This window comes from Acipenser ruthenus, chromosome 31 (assembly GCF_902713425.1).
Source record: "Acipenser ruthenus chromosome 31, fAciRut3.2 maternal haplotype, whole genome shotgun sequence".
In the NCBI taxonomy this organism is placed as follows: domain Eukaryota; kingdom Metazoa; phylum Chordata; class Actinopteri; order Acipenseriformes; family Acipenseridae; genus Acipenser; species Acipenser ruthenus.
Window position 1 is genome coordinate 14972943 of NC_081219.1, and position 11747 is coordinate 14984689.

At 45.8% G+C, this 11747-nt stretch overlaps 1 protein-coding gene and 1 long non-coding RNA gene across 2 annotated transcripts; one reads left to right on the forward strand and one right to left on the reverse strand.

The window, feature by feature from the left end:
* On the forward strand, positions 1-1235 carry LOC131702947 (uncharacterized). The gene is made up of 3 exons (XR_009309618.1): positions 1-546; positions 683-825; positions 1201-1235. It is a non-coding gene; the product is annotated as an uncharacterized LOC131702947 (long non-coding RNA).
* A 3286-nt stretch (positions 1236-4521) lies between these two features.
* LOC117964699 (negative elongation factor B-like) lies at positions 4522-11702 on the reverse strand. The gene is made up of 13 exons (XM_034909071.2): positions 11410-11702; positions 10662-10822; positions 10270-10369; positions 9529-9759; positions 8881-9066; positions 8453-8565; positions 8166-8268; positions 7675-7770; positions 7178-7323; positions 6564-6670; positions 6037-6178; positions 5778-5886; positions 4522-5354 (listed from the first exon to the last, which is right to left on the reverse strand). Exons 1-13 carry the CDS (start codon positions 11509-11511, stop codon positions 5127-5129), a joined length of 1824 nt encoding a protein of 607 aa, XP_034764962.2. The 5' UTR covers positions 11512-11702; the 3' UTR covers positions 4522-5126.
* Between the last annotated feature and the right edge of the window lie 45 nt (positions 11703-11747).

The window sequence follows — 11747 nt, forward strand, 5'->3', positions numbered from 1 at the left end:
CCCAAGGTAAAAAGCAAGCCAATTTAATAGAGGCTGTCCCTTGAGTCTGGCATCACAGGCAGCATCACATATGATGGCACGGTCCCTATTGACTATCTGCACCACACCACCCCTTCGTTAAAGACATTTCACTCCTGAAAGAAAGAGACACAATCAACATTACTAATTAATGTCTATGACACCTGTCTTATGGGACAGCCATTACTTTTGGCATCCTGCACCAATATTTCAATGGAAAGGCTTCTCGGCCATGGTAGGGTTACTGAACACAACTTTTATAATGCACCAACAGCCACAATATGAATCATTTCTACCCGCTCCTGTGTGTGTTGCCCTTGCAGGACTGCACTCCAGAATGCCACCCAGCGATGGGCATCTGTGAAAGAGAAGGGTGCCAGTGTCCCACCTGCCACTTCCTGCATAGTACTGAAGCCTAAACCATCGCCGACCATCCCAGAGCTGACCAGGGAACTAGTGCCGGAAGACTGGAATCGGAACACCTGCGCTACAAGGAAAAAAAACAAAGAGGCTTTCAAAAACATTCAGGTGAAACCAACGGATCATGGCAGCACACATTTCAAATCGCTTCCTGTCCTCTGCAACAGGGATTCCGGGGGGAGTGGGGGATACAATGGCACATGCTCAGTATCAACATTTCCCTGGTCCAATGTGATTTTTGCAGGTGGAGGGTAATGCAAAGCCAGCTCCTTCAAGCTCCAGGGACAGTTGTGTCCAAGCAGGAGAGGTCATTACAGAGCTGTGCGAGTGGAGACAGCGGATCAAGAGACACAGAGCAGCTCTGAAGAAGGGCAGAGAGAGAATGAGGTAGGGCAAGCTTCACACACAGGACCCGGAGTAGGGTTCCGAGGGTGCACTGCTTAGCCTCTTCTCAAAGAGTCTGCTTCATCTCTCCATTGCCCTCTCCACCTCTTCCACAGAATCTCTTCTTCTCTACCGGATCTTAGCTTGTAAAAGAGCTTCAATTCAATTCAATGCATTTCGTGTCCAGCACAGACTCGTAAATCCGTCTCTATTTTGAGCATTTCTTTGGTGAGCTGCTGCTGCAGGCAAATTGCCAGGGCATTTTTTATAGTACCAGTTTCTATATAATAACACTGGCAGCTCACATTGCCACTGTGTGTCACCACAATCCATCACAACTAAAACCCTCCTATCTCCCCCTTTCTGTGTGTTTTTCAGTTGGAAGCCCTTGAATCTTGTAATTATAACCAGCCCAAGAGTTTTACAGTGTTCCGGTAAGGCAAGTCTGTTTTTAACCCTCCCCCATACCACTTCCTTCTGCTTTTCTTTATTGTAGTACTGTACTTTATGTACTACACACACACATACATACATACATATACAGTGCCTTGCGAAAGTATTCGGCCCCCTTGAACTTTGCGACCTTTTGCCACATTTCAGGCTTCAAACATAAAGATATGAAACTGTAATTTTTTGTGAAGAATCAACAACAAGTGGGACACAATCATGAAGTGGAACGAAATTTATTGGATATTTCAAACTTTTTTAACAAATAAAAAACTGAAAAATTGGGCGTGCAAAATTATTCAGCCCCCTTAAGTTAATACTTTGTAGCGCCACCTTTTGCTGCGATTACAGCTGTAAGTCGCTTGGGGTATGTCTCTATCAGTTTTGCACATCGAGAGACTGAAATTTTTGCCCATTCCTCCTTGCAAAACAGCTCGAGCTCAGTGAGGTTGGATGGAGAGCATTTGTGAACAGCAGTTTTCAGTTCTTTCCACAGATTCTCGATTGGATTCAGGTCTGGACTTTGACTTGGCCATTCTAACACCTGGATATGTTTATTTGTGAACCATTCCATTGTAGATTTTGCTTTATGTTTTGGATCATTGTCTTGTTGGAAGACAAATCTCCGTCCCAGTCTCAGGTCTTTTGCAGACTCCATCAGGTTTTCTTCTAGAATGGTCCTGTATTTGGCTCCATCCATCTTCCCATCAATTTTAACCATCTTCCCTGTCCCTGCTGAAGAAAAGCAGGCCCAAACCATGATGCTGCCACCACCATGTTTGACAGTGGGGATGGTGTGTTCAGGGTGATGAGCTGTGTTGCTTTTACGCCAAACATAACGTTTTGCATTGTTGCCAAAAAGTTCGATTTTGGTTTCATCTGACCAGAGCACCTTCTTCCACATGTTTGGTGTGTCTCCCAGGTGGCTTGTGGCAAACTGTAAACGACACTTTTTATGGATATCTTTAAGAAATGGCTTTCTTCTTGCCACTCTTCCATAAAGGCCAGATTTGTGCAGTATACGACTGATTGTTGTCCTATGGACAGAGTCTCCCACCTCAGCTGTAGATCTCTGCAGTTCATCCAGAGTGATCATGGGCCTCTTGGCTGCATCTCTGATCAGTCTTCTCCTTGTATGAGCTGAAAGTTTAGAGGGACGGCCAGGTCTTGGTAGATTTGCAGTGGTCTGATACTCCTTCCATTTCAATATTATCGCTTGCACAGTGCTCCTTGGGATGTTTAAAGCTTGGGAAATCTTTTTGTATCCAAATCCGGCTTTAAACTTCTCCACAACAGTATCTCGGACCTGCCTGGTGTGTTCCTTGTTCTTCATGATGCTCTCTGCGCTTTAAACGGACCTCTGAGACTATCACAGTGCAGGTGCATTTATACGGAGATTTGATTACACACAGGTGGATTCTATTTATCATCATTAGTCATTTAGGTCAACATTGGATCATTCAGAGATCCTCACTGAACTTCTGGAGAGAGTTTGCTGCACTGAAAGTAAAGGGGCTGAATAATTTTGCACGCCCAATTTTTCAGTTTTTTATTTGTTAAAAAAGTTTGAAATATCCAATAAATTTCGTTCCACTTCATGATTGTGTCCCACTTGTTGTTGATTCTTCACAAAAAATTACAGTTTCATATCTTTATGTTTGAAGCCTGAAATGTGGCAAAAGGTCGCAAAGTTCAAGGGGGCCGAATACTTTCGCAAGGCACTGTATATACATACATACATACATATATATATATATATATATATATATATATATATAAATAAATTAAGTTTGTGATCTGTAGCTTTAAAACGTTTGTTTGGAAGATGTACAGTGGTACCAGAAAGGAAATAACTTAACTATTACATCGTCCATAACTTTAAAACCCTCAAAACGTCAGAATATGCATGTAGCATTACTAGAACAGGCGAAAGGCTTCTGGATGAAATGTTTGCTAAGGAATTTCCCTTTTCACAGAAGTTCATTTTAGCAATACTCTGTATTTTATATGCATTGGTAAAAAAAGATGCAATTCCTTGAAACGCTTGCCTAAACCTTGTGAATGGGTTTTGTTTTAGTAGCATCACAAGTGGCAGGTAAACAAATGTTTCATCACCTTCGCCAGGGGTTCTCAGAGCGCACTGTAACATGTGCAGTTTCTTTCTGAAGACTACAATCCACCGTCTTTCTATTTATTCATTTTTTTGCTAGGCACTACGTTAAGGCTGGAGAGACCGTTCCAAACCAGGACAAAAAGAGCTACGGACTCCAACCCCTGCCCAGGGTCAAAGCGTCAGCATCCTGCTTATCGAAACTGCCAATCCTCCATGGAGCAACAGAACTGTATTAGGAGGTACAGTATAAACCAGTCAGGCTGGGTTTCTAAAGGGAACTGCCTTTTGCATACCGCTCGTGTATGTATATGTGCACTGTAGCACTGCACCCTCAATGCAGATACAGCTTTATTCATTGGCTGAATGAGACTGCCAGAAGATCAGAACGGCATCTCTACGGCAAACTGGAGAGGCACCTCACACCAGTCACTCCCAAGTGCATGCACACTTTGGGTAAAGAAAAACAGCAGGGACCTGAAACAGTGAGCTTAATGATTTGCTGTACTTACATTAAAATAAGTTGTTTTTGTTTATTTCCCCACCCCCTCCCCAAACAGAGATCCTGCTTCAAGCCCAAAAACCAGAGAGGTCCTGATCGCAGACTGTGGTACAGTCCAGCAGACATTGGAAACAGACCCACCTCCACAGCTCAGGAACCCAGTGCTGGTCAAGGAACCGCAGAAACAGGACAAACACCAAACAAGGAGCTCACACCCGCAACCAGAAACGACCACATGTCTCTGGGCGTACAGATCCTTGTACGCACACAAGTGGCCTCGGCAGGAAATCAACGCACTACGGAGGACGCCAGCCGCCATGGATGACTATGAAGACTTCCAAAGATGGGTCAGCAGCATCAGCGCTAGCATGAAGAGGCCCACAGCAGCATGGCAAGGAAGAGGGGCACGGAAACCGAACTCTGAGGAAGGGCAGGAAGTCATGAGAAGGAAGCCCTACAAATGCACGAGAGCGAGGCATCAAGGAGGTTCGGTGAAACACGAGAGAGGAGACGCATCCGGAGATCCAGTTCCAGTAAGACTAGAAAACACCCACACATGGCAATACATTTTGTACTAAAGTCTTACCGTATGCCAGGAAGCTTTTATCTTTCCTAGAAATTAGGTAAAAGATTCACCCACTTAGTATTCTCAAGTGTGTCTTTATTTACAGTTCAATACACCTTCTCATACCTTGAAGAAAAAAAAAAAAAACTTCACGCAAATGGAGAAGTTCATCTAAGAGATATGAAAATATATTTTAAATAAAAAGAGAGTGATCTGATAGCTACAAAATGTACAAGAACTACAAGCCACACCAACTAACCCATTTCGATGTAATTAACAATATATGTATAAAAGATTGGGCTTAATCTAGAAAACAATTCTGAGCACCCAACTCACCCCCCCAAACCCTGCCCCTCGCAGGAATGGCTGGTTCACACTTCAGAGTGGAGACCACCTGAACACAGTCCGGCAACGAGACCAGCTAGAGCTGAGAAAAATGATTACTGTGCTGAACGTGAAAAACTGTTACTTGCTGTTATACAAAAGTTAAGTGCGTGTTATATCTGGGGAGGAGGAGGTGGTTCCATTCCTGCTGTTTCTAGTGCAGGAGAAGGAAGGGCTGCTGAATGATCAGCCTGTTTTAGAGGTCCCATGATCTGCAGTGGAAAGACTCTGTCGTTTGCCTGCATACATTCCTGGTCGATGTTGAAGAATGGGGTAGAATTCTAAACCCTTCACTCTCACATGGGCGTGGGCGAGGGTGTGTGGGCAGGTGTTGGTGTGGGTGTCAGGGTGGTGGGGGTGTGGGTGGGTGTCAGGGCAGCGGGGGGCACAGCCGCTGGGACGGCCACGGTGTGCAGAGGCAGATCCAGGGAAGGGGGCTCCGCAGGCTGGGCTGGACTCTTCTTCTGAGAGTCGAGCTTCTCCATCAGCTGGGTGTACAGCTCTTTCACTGCCTCGCTGGTCTGCTGGAGAGCCGAGAGAAACAAGTAGGGTCAGGATCGCGGAGTGGGGTGACGATTGCAGCCCTTTTGTTTAGTACAGTGCTCCCCCTTTGTATGGCTGCCCTTTATATCAGAGAACCAGCTATGTGATGGTATGGTATTGTATTGGCTCCTGTTTGCCCATTCCACCAGCACTTTCATTCTATAAGGCTGAACGCAAACAGCACAATCTTGCAACTACGGCTTCCGACTCTAGGGTTATAAAAGGGGAGCACTGTAACACTTTTTAGGGGAATCAACGTTTTGACAGAATTTCTCCGTGAGCTACCAGGAAAGGTAAGCAGAGGGCTCCAGTTTGAGTAGTCCCATACCAGGTGTAGCTAATGAGGTAATCAGACATAGGGTCAAGGGGAGACCCTTTGGACACTGTTCCTGCACTGAGCTTACCTGCTTGGAAGGCTCCAAGGTCTTTATTAAGGACTCCAGTCTGGAAGGCAGTATCTTGTGATGAAGGTGCAAGATCAGTCTCAGAATGTGCCTGTGTACGTTTTCCTTGCTGAAACAGATCATCACGAAAAAACAAAACAAAAAATAACTTTATGAAACCTATTCAGCTTTTGATTGTCTTTTCATTGCAAACATAACGGAAAACTGGGTTAATCTTGTACCAAGACGACCCTGCTGCAGAATCAAAACAGCACAGTACCTTGAAAATGACGTCAGGAAAAAGCCATCGAAGACAGCATTGCAGAACTCCTCTGCTCCGAACTCGTCAGACAGCAGGGTGAAGCTGCCGGTGAAGAGGTGCAGGAAGACATCGCTGAACGCCATGTCATTGTACGTCTCCACTGCAGCAACAGCAATCACCATTATCACAATGTCCACCCAACTGCACATCAAAAGGCTGTCACTTTATCAAGGGGCTTTGATGACACTGTAAACCACAAGAGCGAACCCGAGATAAAATGACAGCCTTATTAGGCTACAGCTGGACTGTACTTTTTTTATATATATATATAAAATTAACCAGACAAAGCAATAGTTTTAAGGACACAATGTTCGATCAGTCAGCTGGCAGGAAATGAATGCAAAGTTTATCCAAGTTCATTGCGACACAGGCAAAGCTACTCGGTGTAATCAATAACTAAAATGAGTCAACGATCACCCTAAAATAAAAGGACTTCCTCCTGAGGACCAGCTATTTTTAACCCCAGAATCCGGAGCTGCTCTTACCCAGCGCAGGCAGCAGTCTCTGGAGGGCGTTCTTGTTTCTTTGCTTGGTGATGTGCAGAATGTAGTAGAGACCCAACTCGCAGGCAACACGGTTCTCCTGGAGAGCCCTGCAAGGGAAAACGAGAAGCAAGCTCAGCAAGGCTGTAGCAAACCAGGTCTGTCACATCTCAGCTCTAAAGATCTATAGTCTACACATACATGCACTGCACATAGCATCGCAACTCAGAATACTGTGAGTCAACTATTCCCCTGCTAACATTAGCCCTTAGCTGCCCGGTGTCCAATATATCTGACATTGAGAAAATAGGCATTAAAATAGGTATGAGAACACACTCTGGGCAGTAAAGGGTTAATGCATTCATCTACCTATAATTCTATTGGCATTTTTAAATACTGGCATGTTGCAACACTTCACCGCACAGAGCACTAAACCCACACTTGCATGTAAAAAAACAATAACCGAGCTTGGCGATCCAGTCTAGTGGATACCTCGCTGAACAATGCAGAAACTCAAAACACCAAGAGCCAAGACATGACAGGGAGAACTAGAACAGAGGGGCCGCTGTAGTCCAGCAGCACAGCTGCGGAGGAAAGCCATGCTCTCTCAGACTCACTTGGTGAAGGACTCCGGCAGGGAGCTGGGGTAGGCGACAGGAACCTTGTCCTCCATCGGTGGCAGCTTCTGGTCCACGTTGAAGGTGTAGTCGTCCACAACGAGGGCCAGCACGGACGGCAGGAACTTGGTGACCAGGTCCAGCTCCTGGGGACAGGGCATCAATTGAGGCTTTAGAACCGTGTTTAACAGCTTTAATAATATCCCGACTTCACGCAATCCTCAAGCATCCTGGAACCGACTTCTCTGCAGCCTCTCCTCAGAGTCAGAACAATATCGGGTGCAGATTGTATTCAATTCAATTATTTAGACTCCAAGTCTACAGGTCTCAGGGCTATCTGAAGACATGAGGGTGATGGAATTTCACAACGAACAGTCTCAAGGTCTCATCCTTGACCTCAACTCAGCCCACTGAAACTAATTCCCAGCACGGTGTGAGGATTTTACACGGGGCTGCCCGAGCCAATTAACAAGAAAGAAAGCTGGAGATGCTCCTACCAGGCGTGGCTCCTTGAACACCTGGCTGTCGATCATGTCCCAGGCCCCCTGTCCCAGAGACAGCATCCTCAGCTGCAGCAGCAGGTCCGGACTGTCCTGTGGAAGGAACACACAGCATCACCATCGTCATCATCATCATCATCATCATCAGCTGAGTGCGCAGGACAGCCTTCCAGAGAGGCCCTGCAACGAGGCACCGCTGTTAAAAGCAGGGGTGCAATGATTCATCTTGCAGGGATGGAAAGAAGACTCCCATTTCAGAGCAGTTTGATCCGCCCCTGGTTTTACTATGAGCTTTGTTGCCTATACACACTGTGGCTGATCAAGCTGGTGGTAAAGCTTTCCTCTAGCTTGCCTCTTTCTACCTGTTTCACAAAACAATATACAAATATTTGCCAAAAAAAAATTATAATAATTAAGCTCATGCTGTCTAAATCACTGTAAGGTTCATGTTTTCCTCTATAGAAAATAACTGGGTTTAGCAGACTCACCCTGGGCAGGGCGTCCTGGCTGACCAGCTCCTGCAGGTTCCTCACGGTACTCAGAACCAGGGTGTTGGTGGCAAACGGGTCGCAGAGGATCATCGACAGGTCCCTGCGAAAGGGAGATACGGGAGAAACACAGATAGTCAGCCCCAGCTCTATTCTGGCTCAATGCAAGGAGAGCAGATTCACAAATCAGGGCTCTGGGAGGAATCTGACTGCTTAAAAAACTGTGATGGAAGAAGGTCTTTCATTCGGGACGTCATCGCCATTAACTGCCCCTCTCCCACTCTTACCCCAGCACTTGCTCTTGCCCCTTCTTCACTCCATCCAGGAAGCCCTGGAGTTCCCTCGCTCGCTTGGCGTCCACAAACTTCTCTCTGATGCACGCATCCAGGCACCAGGTGAACTACAACAGAAGCAGAGACCGGGGAGACTTCAACGTGTTTTTCAAGGACAGCGAAACCTGGCATTGATTTATTCATTCACTCATTTAAACTATTTTGAAGCAGAACGGCAAAAAAGGCATAAAACAGTACCTGCTTATAAAACAAAACGCAACTGCAGGACGGGGCAGATGCATCATTGTTCTGAGTAGCTCCTTTCTAGTTTGTTTTTTTAACCTTTTAAATGACTTTATTCCTCACTGGAAATTGCTTTAAAAGGGCAAAATATTCTTTCCATTCCCGCTGCCCCCTGGTTGGTTGTTTTCCTCTTGGTTCACCTTGTGGCAGGGGTCGACGGAGCAGATCTCACTGACGTCCAGGTCGTGCAGGGACATGAGCAGCTCTGCCCGCAGGGTGCAGTAGTGCACGTTCCTCGTGCGCAGGAACAGCGTCCTCAGGAACTGCAGCACCATGTCGTACAGCTTCACGCTCCTCCCGATCATCTGTGTCAGCTTCAGAACCACCTGGAGCAGAGAAATCAACCTGGTCATATTCACACAGCCACTACCCAAGCCATGCAGCTTATACCAGGGCACCCTACTCAGTGTTTTGAGGTTTGACTTAAAATCATATCTGAATACTTGAATAAAACAGAGAACACACAATGTCCCAATAAAATTAAAGTATTATTCTTTATGACCTAGGGCTTCCAAGCTGATATAAATATATGCAAACATCTACACTAACTACAGAAACACGCCAATGAAGCTCTTCCTTGCTAAAAAACTGTACCCCCCCCTATTTACTAATCAAAAATAACATCATTATAGCCTCCATCTGGAAATGTGTGCCTAGAACAGCACAGGTATGGAAGAGTGTTTAAGAGAGAGCTCTTTATTTATTTTTTAACAGAAGCATCCTGACTGCCATAACCCAAGCTTGTGTATGTCCCGCATGAATAACCCCTGGCGCTGCGCGTGGCTTGCCTCTCCCTGGCGGCGTGTCTTGGGCGAGGGGCTGAAGAAGTTGTGCAGCACTGACAGGTCGGTGCTGAAAAGCGCGTTCTCCTTCTCCACGATGTACTGCTTGAGCAGGGGCGAGACCTCGTCCCCGAACAGGGCCTGGTTATCCTGCCAGATCTGCCGCTTCACCTCCACGGCACACACCTTGTACAGGTCCTTATCCGCCATCACCAGCTTCAGCTTCTTCTCTGGGACCTGGGGGGTGGGCCACACACACACACACACGGGGGCTATTTTACAGCTCCAAATACTGGGGTGGGAATGAGACTCCCATTGCATAGCAGTTTGATCCTTTCCTGGTTTTACTGTGAATCTAATGAGACACCCCTCACCTGAGCGTGCTGCCTATACACTGTGGCTAATCAAGCTTGTAATAAAACCTGGAATGGGTGAAACTGCAGTGCAATAGGGAGTCTTATTTCCATCCCTGTAAAGACAACCTCTCTAACTCTGTAGTAATCCAGCAGCACCACCCCCGCCCCCGCCCCCCATTTACAGACCCTCTTATTAACATTAATAATAGATAGAAAATACTGTGAAATGATATTGTAGGTTTTTAAATTGATTAGCTCATTCATGACTTCACAATGTTAAATATTTAAGAACATATTTGGGAGCAAGACTTTGTTGCTGATAATTTGAGTGAAAGTGTGAAACAGTCTATTCAACATGCTTCTTACTGGAATATTTTCATGGCACAGTTACCTTGGGTAGGTGCTTCATAACACGCATCACCACCGGCTGGATAGACGGCATTTTCACCAGCGGGAAGCTTTTCTCCAACAGCTCTTCTAGTTTATTATATCTGGAAAGCAAAACCACAAGCGCTGTGAAGTGTAAACTGCTGAAGTGGGGGGTAAGGACCTTAATACGTCCCTCTTTACCAGGACACTGGTTTAAAATGACGACTTTCAGTTTAGAGAAAGTGAAACAGGTGGTTATTTTATCTGTTTTGTGCAGCTACTAGCAGCAGCAGAACCCTTCTAGTGCCAGTAAAAGCCCTACTGGTAGCAACATCTGCCTTATTACATTTGAAAAAGCGTATGCTTGTGATTATCATCGGTGCATGGGGTGTATCGTGTGATGCACTGTATTACCGGTCGTCCTCTTTTCCCTCCGCGATAACGGCGACTCTCTCCAGCAGCTTCTCCCGCAGCTCGTCGAACACGGACTGGTGAAATTCCAGCCGAGGCGTGCCGTGCAGATCCAGGAACGGGAGGGCGGACCGGAGCGAGGGCAGCAGGATTCCATTCTCTGACTGCAAGAAACGAGGCAGCCAGTTCAAACGAGCCCGCCAGGTATGCTCACAAAAGCATACCTCAGTGTTTTAGTAAGTTACTCTGCTTTTGATATGGTGAGTCTGTTGACCGGGACAGGACACATCACCTTATTCACAACAGAGTGATTAAAACCAGTAGAAAATCTACTGACACCAGTATTTTCAGGACTTCCTCTATGCGTTACAATGCCTGCACTGGTAACAACGGCTACGGCCAATTCTTCCCATGATAAAACTTACGAGTGCGGTCTTGTTTTGCTGCGAGTGCTGAATTTAGTTTTACTAACTTCACACGACAAGCACCGGTCATCTCACACTTTCGTTTGAACATCATTTGCAAGCCGTGAGTTCACTTTCCCTTGCATCGATGGCTTTAAAATACGACAAGTGTTTTTAGTATTAATCTTTATATTTATTACCAGGTTCGTCTGTCTGCGGTGTTTATGTTTTTACGTTGCAATTGTCTTTCTTTGTAAGCGTTTTCCAGGACCGCCTTGTAAGTGAGATATCGGTCTCAATGGGTACGTCTCCTGGTTAATTAAATGTACACAAATCATTTTTTGTACCTGAAACTGGTCGATGGCTTTCAGGGGTTCCGTACAATTCGTAAGCGTTTCCTTTAGATCTTCCCCGTTCGAGATCCCCAATTCGGGCAACCCGGAGAACATTTTCGCTCTTTATTTTGTCTTTAAGTTGCAAATATAAAGAAAAAGCGAAATTAAATTCCCCGTTTATTTTCTGCAAACTCCGGAAACTCCATTCAAACTGTAGTCATCATTTCCTGTGTGTGCATCCGGATAAACAGCCCCCCGCCCCATGAACACCTGGACCTTTGGTTCCGCTGAGCGGTGTGTGTGTGTGTTGTTTTCGTATTTGAATTACATTTGTTTTACATACAGTGATT

What these genes read in the sequence shown, in the direction of transcription:
- LOC117964699 (XM_034909071.2), bottom strand. Translation starts at nt 11,511, where the DNA reads ATGTTCTCCGGGTTGCCCGAATTGGGGATCTCGAACGGGGAAGATCTA. An exon ending in TTATGAAGCACCTACCCAAG is followed by an intron (nt 9,760 to 10,269) that starts GTAACTGTGCCA and finishes CCCACCCCCCAG; the next exon opens with GTCCCAGAGAAGAAGCTGAA. An exon ending in CCGTCGACCCCTGCCACAAG is followed by an intron (nt 8,566 to 8,880) that starts GTGAACCAAGAG and finishes CTTCTGTTGTAG; the next exon opens with TTCACCTGGTGCCTGGATGC.